This window comes from Schistosoma haematobium, chromosome 2 (genome assembly GCF_000699445.3).
Source record: "Schistosoma haematobium chromosome 2, whole genome shotgun sequence".
Taxonomy (NCBI): domain Eukaryota; kingdom Metazoa; phylum Platyhelminthes; class Trematoda; order Strigeidida; family Schistosomatidae; genus Schistosoma; species Schistosoma haematobium.
In genome coordinates this window covers 15,700,776-15,717,565 of record NC_067197.1, presented here as the reverse complement: position 1 = coordinate 15,717,565, position 16,790 = coordinate 15,700,776, and the positions used below count along the sequence as shown (strand labels likewise).

At 29.4% G+C, this 16,790-nt stretch overlaps 1 protein-coding gene across 2 annotated transcripts in view; it reads left to right on the top strand.

The window, feature by feature from the left end:
• Positions 1-1,546: 1,546 nt before the first annotated feature.
• MUC22 (Muc22p) overlaps positions 1,547-16,790 on the top strand; it is a gene marked incomplete at its 3' end in the record, with an annotated part of 85,551 nt that continues 70,307 nt past the window's right edge. For both annotated transcript variants that reach the window (XM_035732314.2, XM_051214435.1), the window contains exon 1: positions 1,547-2,395. In XM_035732314.2, the coding sequence (XP_035587622.2) occupies positions 2,336-2,395 (60 nt within the window). In that variant the 5' untranslated portion in view covers positions 1,547-2,335. The remainder of the gene's footprint in view (positions 2,396-16,790) is intronic.

The following is a 16,790-nucleotide window of genomic DNA, read 5'->3' as shown; positions in this document are numbered from 1 at the left end:
AATATAAATAAATCCATTTTATGTGAATAATTCAACTAGATTCAAAAAGCTTTTAAATATAAGATGTTTCTGACGGATAAGATGTTTTGTTGATTATACTAAGGAGTGCCTTTATAATATTCAAGTTTTTTTCCTAATCGACATCTCATAGTTTATCATTTGATGGTAACCAGTTGAATGGAAAATAATTTACATCTTGGGTTGATATATTATCCAGTGAAAAGATGAATAAAACGATAAGTTGAAAATATTTTATCTTATTTACTTTGGATTTTTTTAGTAATGAGCATCGTTAATACAACAGAACAATGAATCCATATAACATAATTGTTTTCCCAAGAGATCATGGTATGTAGTAAAAATCAACTAATTACAGAGTCATAAGAAAAGATGGATAGTGGCTAACAATGGGAGCCAGTACTCTCGTTTCGTCCTATTTTGGACTCGTCAGCTGAATGCACCTGCATCTGAGAATTGATGTTCACTCTGGGACTCGAACCCAGTACCGTTATAGACTAATTTATCTATATCACACTTTTGTATAGTTAAGCAATAAAATATAAATCAGTAACCGATATAAACTAGCATATGAAAATTGAACTAAGAAAGATAGACAATAACATAAAGCCTACAAATAATTTGTTTAAAATTTTATGCATTTCTTCAATGAAAATGTAATAATCAATGAACTGAATCAGTGTATGCTAATTTTTTTCACTATTGACCCCAGACTTAGTGTTTTGCTGAGTATAGATCTGTACCTATGTATATACCTACTTATTTACAAGTCCAAAAACCTATGAATTCAGATCATAATTCAGATTTACAACTCAAATCTATATCATTACTGTCTTACTACTGAACCTGTATTCAGAACAATACAAATATTACACTACCATTAGGCACATAACTATAGATGCACAATCTATTACAATTGTATGATATACAAACTATGTAAATTTACACGATAATGTTTCAAGAAAAAAAAAGTGACTATATGTGCCAAAGTTAACTGTCTTATTATTCAGTGCAGTTTGTAAGTTACTATATAAACATATACACCAGGACAAAAGAATGAAACTGTCGGAAAAGAAAACTTTTTTTTTGAAACTTGCAAATCAATGAAGTAAAGTATTTTTCATAATCAAACAAACGTTTACTCATAACTGCATAGTATCTTGAATAAATTTGTTATGCACCTCATTTGTATGTGTAGGCCTGTATGTGTAGGTATATGAAGTATTTGCACAATTTGCACACACACACACACACACGCACAAACACATAACGAACGTATGCAAACTTTTCGTTGTATACAATTGAGTTTGTTTCATTGTATCATATGTCTATAGTAAAATGAAATTTCTCTTATCGATTATAATTTTATCCAACTAGCACAAAACGTTTTGATTTTTTTTCTTCTTTTTAAAACATTCACAAAACAACACTAATGAAGAGAAAAATGAGAAACAAAATTAGTGTGTTTCTAAGTAATTGATTGGTTTATTAGTGAAATTTGTGTAATTCTAACTCATCCAGTCATAAACACTAGTTCAATTTCTTATTTTTATGTAATCCATATATTCTCAATAGTTATAAGTTAACAATTAGATTGAGCAACGCATTATCTAATTCGGTTATATTTTCGTTTTCATTGCGTTGATTGATTATTAGTATACTTTAGAATTCTACTCGAATTATTATTATTACTACTGCTAATAATAATAAGAATAATAATTACTGTGCTCATACACATTATACATTACACATAGAAACTAAAAAATTTCACCTCAGATCATACAGACTATCTTGGCTGAACATTCATCAGTATTTATCTTCTTTATGTCAAAGTTGATTTAGAGAACAGAAATTGAAATTACTGTTATTATTTCGTTATACTTGTTTAGAAGTATATATTTTGATTGCTATCTCTCTCTGTGTGTGTATGTGTGTGTAAATCTATTCACCTATACATGTACCCTTACAAATTTCTATGAGTATATAAATAAACATATTTATTATAATATAAACATTTATAGTTCATTGAAGATGAGGAAATTTCAAATTTGTTTTGTTCTTCCTCTATAATAATTGAAGAAATCTACTTCAACAATTTTCAAAAGACAACAAACAAACAAAAAACTTTATCTTTGAATCATTTATTGTGTAATTTTTGAAAACTATCAAGTTTATCCTTTTAATCTGAAAACAATACACACGAAATCTAAAATATTAAAACAACAATATCTGTCAACTGAATTAATACCTTTTTGGTGACCTCAAATCATTGAGATTACAATAGTCGTTCAACTTTTCTCAATCACAACACAATACAATGACTAGTCAAGCTGGTATTGAAACAGTTCAGTTGTCGGATTATCTCAAAAATCTTGAAGTGAGTTATTATTTATTAACTACTATTATATAACTATATATATATATATATATATATATATATATATATATATATAAATTTGAAATAGAATTTCGATTGATAATATACATATTTTATGATACTCATCAAAGAATTTACATGATTACCTTCTATATAGTGAACAAACTATTGATACTTAAAGTAACAGGGCAAAGTTCCTTATCAAGTTGTCTGTACAAACTTTTATTAAATCAATACTCTTAGAATGTACAAACGGTAACATAAAATAATCAATAGTAGTTCAGACTAAAAACAATGGAAAATTACAAGCATTTAATACTAAAGTATTTTCAACACATTGTGACACTTAAATTAGGTACTTTCGCTAAACTATGTGTTATCTCGAGATGATTCATACTACTTATGAAAATTCTTGAATTATATTTGAAGCAATACAAATACTAAGAGTAGCTTAAAGGTCAACTTTTCCATTATATGTCACATATGGCACTTCAACTTTGAAAAGAGGAAAAAATGTTTTTTTTTTTAGAAAACTGGGATGTTGTAATGAAGATAATTAAGATATTAAAACTGTTTTACTTTTTACCCATTAATTGTAATCGAATGGAAATTTCTTTATATTTAGAATAAATCATGTATATTAAACCTATAGTTTCCAGCATTTATTTTGTCTATAAAGATTTTATGAATTGAAATAAGACTAAACTTACATAGATGACAAATAGGTAAATATTCATAATGTAAATTACCATAAACAAACATCATGGTTTTAAGTAACTTCATTCATTTTATGACAAGATGGGTATCTTATATTTGAATTGTAACAATTCCCATTGGTCAATTAATGGCCGATTTTTTCCCCGATAATTTTCTAACAAATGGTTTCTGATTCGCTTATTTACAGTAACATTTTTAGGAGTTTAGCCATATATATATATATATATATATATATATATATATATATATATATATATATATATATATATATGGAAAGTTTATGTATCGAAAGATGGGTGTCCACGTCTGAGCAACCCCAAATCAAAAACTCCGTTCTTTACTATCTGACGTACAACGTTTCTAAACATTACAATGATTTCAACACAATAAAGGTCTCTTAAAACTATCAGGAATGAACAACTGTTCACTTTTTATCAGCGTATATATTTAATTTGATTTTCATCCTTATTTATCAATTATAGTCTTAATCAGCTAAAATCTCTCATATCTGTGTTATGATTTACATTACAGCATACCATTTTCCATTCATCATATGAATTATCAATGCTTCATACAGTTTACTTTTTTCAAAGTACATGAATCTGTTTTCATTTGTTAAAATTTATTCCGAATAGGTGATATACAACTCAACAACCTATAACTACATCCATGATTCAGTAACCATATTTCGGATAATTTATCCTTCCCTCTCTATTTGGATTCATCACTGTATTATTTTTATCTTTGGATCTCTATTTACTAGTTTTTCTACGAGTATAGGACTATGGGTATTCTTAGTAATTATCATCACTGCTGATCAAAATTTTCTTGATTCCGTTAAAGACTTCCTACACTACAATACAAGTAGTTCCTGCTTCAGTAAAATAATCAGCATTTTTAATTAAATGTTTGATAGCGAATCTGTTTACCACCCTAAACTGAAGGTGTCGATTTGATCAATATCAAACTAAGTATTCTATCTATTATATACAATTTTAAGTGTTAATTGATTAAGATCTTATAAGCATCAGTTAAACACTTTTGATGACATGGAATAGAATCATTCACAATAGATAAGGTGCATCCAATTTTCGTCTTCTTCTAAATCAAAACTCCTCTGATCATCTTAATAAGTATATTTTTTCCCGAATTACATCTTTTATACTTAATTTTTTTCTACCAACAGTATAATAGTTACTACCTCCACTAATTTTGGCATCTAACTGCACAGATGTGGTGTGGCAATTTGAACTAATTTATATATATGCTAGGTTTCTCTTGGCTTACGACTTACAGAATATCCTTACCATCTTTTACTCCCATATCTTGGATATAATAAAAAGTACTTGGAAAATTCAACGGATATCATTACTTTTAAAAGAAATGAATTTATATCTATTTCATAAAAGGTTTAATGTAACACACAGAATAGTATATTATTAAAGAGTTCAGTTGTAGTCTATTTGATTGTCTAAACCTTCATAAATATATTAAAGTTGTAAAACATATTTATTGATTAGTTACATTAACAACCAAATCAGTTATAAGTTGCAAAGGAAGAATCTACAGTGTTTGTCTCAATTGAGTTTTATTTCTTTTGACTGAAATATTACTATCACGGTAAATGAGATTACCTTGTAATAGTATATTAATGTACGTAATTCAATCATTCTCTGAGTGAATTGCTCAAGCTTTACTTCTTTGGTCACTATTTTCATATCACATAGCAATATCATCCCACAAAAAATTATTTATCGTTTCCATTTATTTTAAATGAGCTCTACTATGTAATCAAAAACAAGTGAAAAACTGCCATTTATAGGGTAATTTTAAGTAGGTTTTTAGATAGTTTTCAGTGATGTTCAGTTAAAATTTAAATAAGAAAACAGAATAAAATGTGTCAAAGAGTGAAATTCAGTGTTTATAAGTAATAGATTTTGCTACATAAAAGTTTAAAATGTAGTGCGCACTGTTGAGGAGTCCCATATTAGGACGAAACGGCCGTCCAGTGCTTCCAGGTTTTCCATGATGGTCTAGCTTTAATCGACTCATGATCTCAACTATTAAATTACTACAAACACCACAAAGACCTCTTTCTGATAAAACTTTTAATCTCAGAACAATGTTGTTACAATTGGATTGAAGAAGGTTTGATTAGTAGACGGTTTTGTGTTTTATCCACGAAAATGATGAATAAGAGGAGATAAATAAATTTGGATTATGAGATAATTCGATACAATAAATTCAGAATGAGAATTCTGTTGACTAAACACATTAACTTATTAGCTAAAATGACCATGGCTTTTATTCCACCCATTGTTTTTTATCCAAGAATGTAATAGCTCATTATCAAGTATCGAAAATTGGATCATGAATGTTTTGTCCCAGTTTTATTCAGTTACTGTCGTCATAAAATCACACATCCAGTCTTAGTCAAAAGATAAGTGTATATTATTAGCTAACAGTATACTGAACTATATATTTTGACTTCGTAATTACATTAAAAATGGAGAGCATTTAGATGTCTGAAGATAAATTCACCAGTCTCCAAGTTAAATGTACTAACATTAACTAAGAAGTTATTTAGAACAAGGAGTTTGAGAAGCGACATTGTATCTCAGGTTAGAATTCCAAGAGACTTTACATCCTTCAGTGAACTTATAAAAGTCAAATCGACGCAGAATCCGATAAATTATTCATAATAAAAACTGTGGTGAAAAAAAGTTCAAGTTCTGGGTTTCAGACCTAAGACAGAAGTATAAACCTGATTTCTTCTGAATAACATAAATCATTCAATTTTATGTTGACTAAATGAAAAGAGATGTTTATCCTCACTATTTGACTAAACCCTTACTGTTTCATGAGTATTTATGAAGTGTGAGGAAGTTTTGATATAAAATGTCTCAATCATCGAATACTGAAATCATTTTATTAACAGATTAAATACTAAAACAATAACATCATTAACCGATTCATAGATTATTTTTGTTTCAATATAATGTAAACATCGCATGAACACAAATTTGGTCTTTTTAAAGTTCCCCTTCTGTTTACTTTCATTAAACCTATCTTGTACTATATGAAAAGAAAGTTTACAACAAAATGTAGTAAAAAAGTCTAAATTTTATACAGAAACGAAAGCCATTTTTGCTTATGAATATCTGTTACTATAATGTTTAGTGGTCTGGGATCTGACTCCGATTGGATCATATGAATGTTATTGAAATACCTATGTCGCCTATCATCGTCTATAATCATCGACTTAATTCGCGTTAGTGTATAGAGGAATTAAATAAGTCAAATACGAGAATGGATTTTTGAATGAGTATAATTTGTACACTCATTGATTTAAACAAACAATCAGAGGGATAAAGCGATGAGAAGGGAGTGAATTGAAATGACGTGCAGTGGAGAAGGCGTGTAAGCCAACTCGATTTAATCAAGCGTTAATCAATATATATAACCAGACAAAAATGAGAAGTGTATACAAATACACTCATATAAAAAAACTCAAGATTAATAAGTAAATAATTGCCAAGGTCAAAACGTGACTGAAGAAGAATGGATAAATTGGCCTGTACAGAAGCTAGTATATGGTATATAGACTTAACATTGTAACCGACGCTACAAGTGTGAAACATTTGATAACTTTAAGCATAAAAGTTTAATTTACGACATTGTATAGTATTTCTAGTAATTTTAACTGAAATTTCACTGATCCTAATCATGAGTCAATTGAAGCTAGACCACCATGGAAAACCTGGAAGCACTGGACGGCCGTTTCGTCCTAGTATGGGACCCCTCAGCAGTGCGCATCCACGATCCTATCCCCCACGAGATTCGAACCCAGAACCTATCAGCCTCGCGCCAGGCGCTTAACCAACTAGACCACTGAGCCGGCATTCAACTGTGCTAATGTATAAAACTCCATAAAACCCCTTCTAAGAATTTTAACTGACTTTAATTCTTTACTCAGTATTTTCAAAAAATAGTTATTCATAGTTTACTAAATTTTTCTGATCAATGAATTTAAGTGTAAGTGGGAATTACAATCTCAGAATTTTTGTTCTATTAGGGTTATTTACTAAAGTTAATTTCTCTACTTAATGGTGAGAAATATTTCATTTGAAGTGTTCCAATCGCTAATCGTTAATGTATATCTACAAAATTACGATTAAACATTTGATTAGATAGTATAACTAATCATCCACTAAGGGAATTCTGTTATAAGAGATGTCACATATAGTGATTACTAAATAATTCTTATTTGCAACAATCACAAAGTGATCAAATGAAATCAAAAATCACTAAAATAACTTATCGTTAAGGCTTTATTGTAATCTACAATAAAAATTAAATTAACCGAAGAAAATCAATGAAATTCTACAGAAAACTCAATAGTTGGTAAATTATGGTTTATAATTCATCAATTACACACACTGCTACTGTAGTGAACAAGAACGGGAGTGGGCACAATCGAATGTATTTGACATGAAATTACAGAACATCTCACTAAAATATGAGAACCATATAGTAAGTCGTTAGTTTGCAAAATATCAATCCATCATCTCAAACTTGACTATTCCTTTTACAAATATCAGTTGATTGTCTCAGATTTCATTGTGCATGCATGCTCATACCAATTGCGTTCCGTTTCCGTTCTTTCCTTATTGATCTTCTACTGAAATACATTCTATACCTGACCACCGTTATATACTACTTATGTGGGTTTAAGTAACCCACATCACACTAGCATCTTTTAAACTGTAATATCGTCTATTTATGCCTTGTAATAATCTCAATGGAAGTTTAGATTATTTCCAATTTAGTATGATGTAATGAAATCGTGATAGGTAATAAATATTTTTTCAGCAGATATAAATAGTATGTAACACCAATCGGAATTTGAAAACTCGGCAGCAAAAGACTATGAAAGTTGACTTGAAGAAAACAGAAACGGAATTGAAAAGGAATTGTGAATTGAAAGAATCATACAGGATGTGAAATTTGCAAATGTAGTTAACAATGTATGATTCTCATCTTTTACTAAGAGACTTCGTAATTTTGTTTTCCCATCTAAGTTTTCATTCATTACATAATATCGCATAAATCTTTAGTTCTCCGAATATATTATATACTCATCTGCTTACTTACGCCTGTTACTCCCAATGGAGCATAGGCCATCGACCAGCATTCGCCAACCCACTCTGTCCTGGGTCTTCCTTTCTAGTCCCATCCAATTCTTGCTCATTTTTCGTATGTCTGCCTCCATTTCTCGGCGTAATGTGTTCTTTCGTCTTTCTCTCCTCCTCCTTTGGCCTTGAGGATTCCATGTGATATCTTGTCTTGTGACGCAGTTGGGTGCTTTCCTCAATATGTGTCCTATCCACTTCCAGCGCTTCTTCCTGATTTCTTCCTCCGCTGGGATCTGGTTTGTTCTCTCCCACAGTAGGTTGTTGCTAATAGTGTCTGGCCAATGGATCTGAAGTATTTTGCGTAGACAGCTGTTAATAAACACCTGTATCTTCTGGACGTTGGCTTTCGTAGTCCCTCATGCCCAACCCTCCTCCTTTATCCGGGCTTGGGACTGGCAGTAGCTCCCGGAGGGGACTCCAAGCGGAGTTAATATATTATATAAGAGTATAGTTATTGAAATTCACTGAAGAATAATTGTCTAATATTTCTTCTTTTGAATCAATGTATATTCTAAGAACCAACAATTCAATGATTTTTTTGCCGGTGTGTGTAAATTATTCTGTACTAAATTACTAACTATCTTTATTTATTTAATTATTGTTTATAAATATTTAATAATAAACTTTTAATACAGATTCCAACGAATGATATGACAATTTAATGAATTAACTGGTGGTTTTGTTTTCTAATATTAAGGACAAAAACTGAGTTCTTATTTTTTTTCAAAAAAAAACAAACAAACAAACAAACAAATTGATTAAGGCAAAGGTTTGATCTTGATTCAATGAAATAAAACGTTCAAATGAAGGTGGTCTATTTTCTTAACCCCCTTCTCTCTAAATAAAAGTACACAAAATTGATTTATTTCAATGAATAAAAGGTTATCTTTTATTAAAAACGATAATTGATTCTAATAAAACTCTGATTAGATCTTTTCTTTTGAAAACAAAGAAGTGAAGAAATATACGTTCGTTACAAAGTCATGATATTAAGAAATAAGTTGGAAATAACATATCCTGTATTATTCATTTCAACTAAGATAAATGATGTAGTAGTTGAAACGAAATGATAGTAGTTTATGGATAAGTCGTTGATGTTAACTTTTAATAAATAATCATAAGTTTATTGATCATATGGTATCAGATCTTTCTAGGTTCTGATCGAATTATATCGATCAAGTTTTTTTAAAAATCATTTTTAAAGAATCTTTGATCTTTTATATAATTCACGATTATTTAAAAAGCTAACATTAGAAGTAAAAACTATGAAATATCATTTACGAAAAATGCTCACTTAACATTCATAGTTTAGAAACGTTTTGTAATTATATCTATAGTACTGCTCGTCTAGAGAAAAGATTTTTCTACAAGTAGTACTTGTTTAGTACAGTGTGGTGTATGTTACTTATGTCGACAGATATAATTAGTATGTAACACCAATCGAAATTTAAAAACATGGCAACAGAAAGCTATGAAGGTTGACTTAAAGAAAACAGAAAAAGAATTAGGAAGCAATTGTGAATCTAAAGAATCATACAGGATGTGAAGTTAACATAGTATGGTTCTCATCTTTTACCAAGAGAGTCTGTTTTACCATAAGTTTATTTATCCCAACCTAAGTTTTCATTCATTACACAGTATGAAATATTAGGTTTATTACTTTCTTAGTAGTTTTAATGAATAATCCACTATTTTTACAACCAAGTAACTTTTGTCTAATTATCTTCCTGATTACCACTAGTGTTGTACTAGTACAACAATGGATTATGTAAACGTAATATTTAAAAAGACATTAAGGTGAGAAGTTATTAGTTGTAAAAATCACAGAGATTGAACTTTAAATAAATTCAACCTTCCTTTTAACAAACTGGTACAAGTTTTTTAAAAGAAATATCATCAAACATCAAGAGTATCGAGTGAAATGTTGAATTTACGTTAGATTCAATCACTGAGATGTTTATGAATATAATTTTTTCTTATTATTATCTTACATTAACTCGGTGCCTAACTACTATGAAACTATTTATTCACAACTACAGCAACGTTCTTGTAATATATATAAATGTGAGTAATTTAACAAATAAATTGTCTCAATGATAGTAGTTCATGAACAATGTCAATAATTAAACTGGCTTACAAAATGTAATTTACCTGTTTTTTTTTTTACTTTTTGATCATATGATTGAACATTCAGATACACTTTACATTATTCCAAAACAAATATTTGTCAGTTTTGTGTACTGATTAGAAATGTAAAAGATATCTGTAACCGATGTAATTTTAATTGGGCTGGATATTTTTTTTAAAAAGATAGTATTTTTAGCAAAGGTACTTAAATTGGTTTTCAATACTTAAAATTACACCCCAGTGTGAATAAATGAGATATGTTTGAGAAAGTTTCGGTGCAAAACTTTAGTCTGAAAAACATACATATTCATATATATACCTGTGTACAAACTAGTAGTAATATCAGTAGCTAAATATTTCCACGAAAATAGTTTAATTATTTAGTTTAGTTTCTATTCATGTTTCTTATTTAAATGAATAAAATTCAGTATTTAATAAAATTAGCTAATCAATAGTATAGTAAGAGTTGCTTATATCTTATTTAGACTGGTCAATAGAGCACTAAAATTTGATTTGAATATATGTATCTGTTAACAACTATTTGCATAATAAGGGTTTTATTCTGTTCAATGAGAAGATTTTGGATGAAATTAGGATGTAACGGATCTACTTCATAATTACTGATTATTATGTAACTATGTTAAGGAATATCAAAAGAAAAGTAAACATAGTACCAAAAAAAGATATCAAAATAATGAATTCAGTAACATGATTGTTATAACTGTGACTGAAGATTCGACGGCAGCGAATTATCGATCGGACCAAAGACGCGTAAAACACGTGAGAACAACCTAGAGTTCTGATTGATTCTGCTTTTCGCCTAGCCCAGCCAGTTAAGTCCAGAACGCAAATCTCAGCCTCTGAGATATGAATCATTATATTTCATGCATACTGAGTTTATATACCAATCAAACCGACCACAACGTAACAATATAATACGAAACAACATTTGTACAAGAATTAGCCAGATGTGGCTGTGAATGAGGGAGGTAGCGATTAACAGACAGGGAATAGTTCATGAATGGTAAATCGTATAATAATAGTTCATAGGTCAAAATATAGCTCATAATAAGAGGGGCATGAATATGAACAGTTTAGTTACATAACAATTATACGATAAAAATATACTCATAATATTGGCCCATAAATGGATCCCAAAAATTAACATTCATTATTCTCATCGGGATACAACAATGATATTTTAAGAAAGTGATTGTTCATATCCTTTCAATTACTGATTAAAATTATTCAGGGGGATTATTTGAATTTTATGAATTTAGTTTATACAACTTTATTCTTTTTGTACTTTATAGAGATCGGACAATCATCGTTAACACTTTGTTTCTTATACAGTCTATTGCATACGAATGATTTACAAATGAATGTTATTCGTTTAATTAACACTTAATTGACTAAACTAATTTTTATAAAAACTGTACATACTATACTATCAGAATAAATATTTTAATTCTTTTATTATGCAATCTGATAAGCTACATGCTACTCATCTTAGAAGCTGTACATAGAAAACAAGTTCAGTAATAAATTCTTTTGCATTCATAATCTCGCAGGCGGGAATTGAACTCAAGACGTTTGATTTCTTATACTAACGCTTAACTTGTAGATTATTGGTCCGAGATCTTTAACTTTCTAGTCGCTTGTTAGTCATAACTTGGCTAATCTATTAGATATTGATAATAGTATATGTGTATAAATCTTTCTTTTGTATTTCAATAATATTTAATCTAAGAATATCAGTAGTTCATTCATAAAAATCAGATGTATATCTTGTAAGTAAATAAACGAATCAATGGTCCATAAAACACGTTTCACAATAACAAGAATACATGCTAAATCCCTCTACCATAAATGGAAATAAACTTTATAATGATTTAGGTCATATTCTAATGAATCTTCATTTAAAACAACTCATTGACTAACATCTATGATTCATCTCATATAGAAATATAACCACTTCCCATTCCTAAATAGAATTCATACTACAAAAAAGACTTATTCTTATTAGTAAATGGAGTTGTCATTTCCTGGTAAACAATTTTATAATGATTCTTGAATTTACTGAATTTACTTCATATATAAAATGTAAATCGCGATAGAATTCAAAGAAGGAAAATAAAACATTTAGCAGAATTTGTAAACTTGGATTGCATATTATTTGTGCAAAGTGTAGTATAACATAATAAAAGCCTTAAGCAACTATTCATCTCATTCATTCACATATCACATTCTTATTGTTTCATGCTATGCTCACAAAAAGATGATCTCGAATCTGTTTGGATTATTTGATACGTTGGATTATGGACTTTATTCATTATTAGTAATATAGTTGTTTGTATATGATTTCATACTGTAAATAATTAAAATGAATTTTGATTGATTATTTTATGAGTAGTAGAAACCATTCAGCATCAAAGTGACTTATATTTGATGATTATTTTTTATAATATAGTTCATATCTATAAAGATCAATGATTTATGTTAAATAATATGTAATTAACTACAATTATATAATATTGACTAAAGTCTTAAAAGATATAAATCTTCACATTAGATGATAAAAAAACATTTTTCACATGCAAATCTAACTGATGATTCTGAGGTTACTTTTATGCAACATTTAACAATGGTAAATAGTATCAATTTGTATAGATTCACATTGATGAAATTTAGTAGTTGTATAACTATAGTTGTAGACTTTATAAACAAAGATAGATAGTGGCTAACAGTGGAATCCAGTTTGATGCGCATTTCGTCCTATTTAGGACTTGTCATTGACGAACATGGTTAATCTGATGCAGATGTGAAAGCGCAGATCGGTAAAGCAGGAGTATATTTACAATTGAAGGGCATCTGGAACTCAAAACAACTGTTAATCAACGCCAAGGTCAGGATTTTGAATATCAATGTCAAGACAGTTCTACTGTATGGGACGGAAACCTGGAGAACTACGAAAGCCATCATCCAGAAAATACAGGTGTTTATTAACAGCTGTCTACGCAAAATACTTCAGATCCATTGGCCAGACACTATTAGCAACAACCTACTGTGGGAGAGAACAAACCAGATCCCAGCAGAGGAAGAAATTAGGAAGAAGCACTGGAAGTGGATAGGACACATATTGAGGAAAGCACCCAACTGCGTCACAAGGCAAGCCATCACATGGAATCCTCAAGGCCAAAGGAGGAGGAGAGAAAGACGAAAGAACACATTACGCCGAGAAATGGAGGCAGACATACGAAAAATGAGCAAAAATTGGATGGGACTAGAAAGGAAGACCCAGGACAGAGTGGGTTGGCGAATGCTGGTCGATGGCCTATGCTCCATTGGGAGTAACGGGCGTAAGTAAGTGAGTAAGTAAAATGGATGCACCTACACCTGAGAGCTGATATTCACTCTTGAACTCGAACCCAGTACCGTTCACTTGAAACACTATAGCGTTATCCATTTAGCTATAAAGTCCTGATAGCTGCCTGGTTGTGCAATGAGGTGAAGTATCTAATATGATACGATTTATACAAATATTCAATTATTCTTTATCTATAGTACATTTTGTTGAAAAGCAAAAAAAAATCATTCATAAGAGAAGAAACTATGAATTTGGTTTTGTTACCGTTTCTGAACAAAATGAAAAAAAAGAACATTAAGAAATTTATTGAATCTAACAATCATTTCAATTAAAATGAATTTTTTCTTTGCTATTTAAAACTAATGTTAATTACTATCATTCATCACAAAACAAATATTGTTTGACCTTTATGTCAAACAATGAAGTTAGTTAATGATAATAATAATAGTAGTGGTAATAATAATAATAATAATAATGGTAATAATAATAATAGTCAGAAAATGAAGTACACATGTTATAAATATATTGACAGAGAACAATAATAAAAGTAACTCTTTTCAGTTCATTTAAGTGAATGAAATTTAACTTTGACTAAGAAAAAAAAGATGAGTTATAAAGAAGAAGAAGAAGAAGAAGAATAAGCACAGGAATCTTTGGCGGAATGTTCAATATTGTCCAGGAGAACATTCTTATGTCACTAATGAGAGAATTTTCAGGAAACGTTCCAGAAAAAAAAACAGAAACAGAATAAAACTTTTTCATCTGATATTTGAAAAAAAAGGTAGTTTGAAATTTACATTTGGTAAGTAAACTATTAGATCTCACTCTAAAGAAAACAGTTATGTAATAGAAACAATTCTTTCAACTTGTATATTTAGTGTAATAAAAAATTAGTCTATGAAAGAATGAATAATAATTAATGGGTCATATTGTTAAGTATCAGGAAATTAATATTTCGCATATAGATATAAATTTAGGTAATATGAAATTAACTGTGCATTAATAGTATAAAGGTTTTGAAAAGCATAGACAGAAGTTTAAATTTACCTAGCTAAACTATACTGTCTGGTATCTACATTATATTATTAACTGTACTTAATAGTTTATGAAGTAAAAATAGTTCTCTAATGTATTGACTTTTCAAAGTTTTCATGACAGTCTTTGGTTATTTTATAAATTTACGTCTCGTATTTCAGAATTAAAGATTCCATTGCATTATAAAATACAGTGGTAGATGGTGGCTTAGTTTCATGGATTGATTGAAGTTAGACATCAAAATCGTTGAATGCCGCTCAGTGGTTTACAAATTGAGCGCGAGATTGATAGGTCCTGGGTTCGAATCTCGTGGGGGGGGCGGGATCGTGAATGCGCACTGCTGAGGAGTTCCATCCTAGGACGAAACGACCATCCAGTGCTTCCAGATTTTCTATGATGGTCTAGCTTCAATTAACTCATGAACTCAGCTGTTAAATTACTATAATATTCACAAATTCCCTTTCTGATAAATACATGTTTACTTTTTTTCAAGTAAATTATTTCTTAATGATTCATCTTTTAGACTTTGAAACTTAAAGAGATACTTCAAATTCACCATGTAGGATCAAATCAAAGGTCACAAGATGGATGTTTACAAGAAAATATGTATCAGAAAATGGGGTATTGATAGAATCATAAAACAGTAGCTCATTATTTGACATTTATACGACGAATAAGTACCAAGAATTAACCTAAACTCATTGACTTTGATTCTTAAGTTTGGTTTTTGTTAACTCAACGATTATTACAATTAAATAACGATTCATTTAACCATTACATCTCGTGAATAAGTGATATAAATTACAGTAGTTTCTTATCTTAAACTGTAATTGACATGTATGAGAAACTTTTACAACTAAAATACTCAGATTTCTTTTCTTAGTGAAAAAAACCCAATAAACTCTTTATTGTATCGTAAAACTAAAATTTTAATATACACCACATTATTGAAAATCAACATAGTCAGTGAAATATATGATATACTGGTCAGTCAAACATACTTCCATCTGAATAATACTAACTATCCATTAAAAAGGGATTATTATAACCGAATATTGAGTTAGCTAACAGGACATCATTTAAAGAAGAATATTGCAGTTTTAACTTGTATCAGATATACTAATTCAAATCTAAACAAACAATAGTGATGGGTTTCATGTAGAACAAATCAAATTATTTGAATCTCTTTAGCAATTAACGTTATGATATATTCTAATAACCTATCATATATGGTTATTTTTAGCTGAATAATTGAAATTTAGATACTACATTGATGAATGGTCACACTATTTATACATTCCTTTTAACCTTTACAAATACATTTCACACTATGTATTACAATCAATCAAAGAATGTTTCGGATTCTTTCTTCTTAAATAGAACATGATCAATAAATAAAACTAAAACAAAAACCGATTCATAGTTTCTTTAGACGAAGTGAGTTTTTCAAGAGAATAAATTCGCTAATACTTTAAGAAAGTATATCTGACAAGAATGAAAATAAGTTCATATCGATAATTATTATTACTTAAGACATTCTGACTCCCAGAGCAGAGTTTAAATGGTTTGAATAATTTTTTTCTGGTTAGCGTTTTTTTAGTCAGTTAGTTTATTACGAGGTAGGGTCACTAACCCCATGCCTAACCCTCCTCCTTCATCCGGGTTTAGGACCGGCAGTAACCCCAGAGGGGCTCCAGACGGAGTTAATTACCATTATATTATTATTATTATTATTACTGTTTTCATTATAATAACAATTCGAATATTTGTTATTATGTGAATTATTATAGTTAAACGTTTGAACGATATACATACAATCAGCTCATATATATCAATCTATAAATAACTATGCACATTGAAATATACTTTGGAATTTCTATGTTACTTACTAACATACACTAATATATGTATATACCAACTGAAGAAGTACATCAACCTCTAATCAACCCCACAC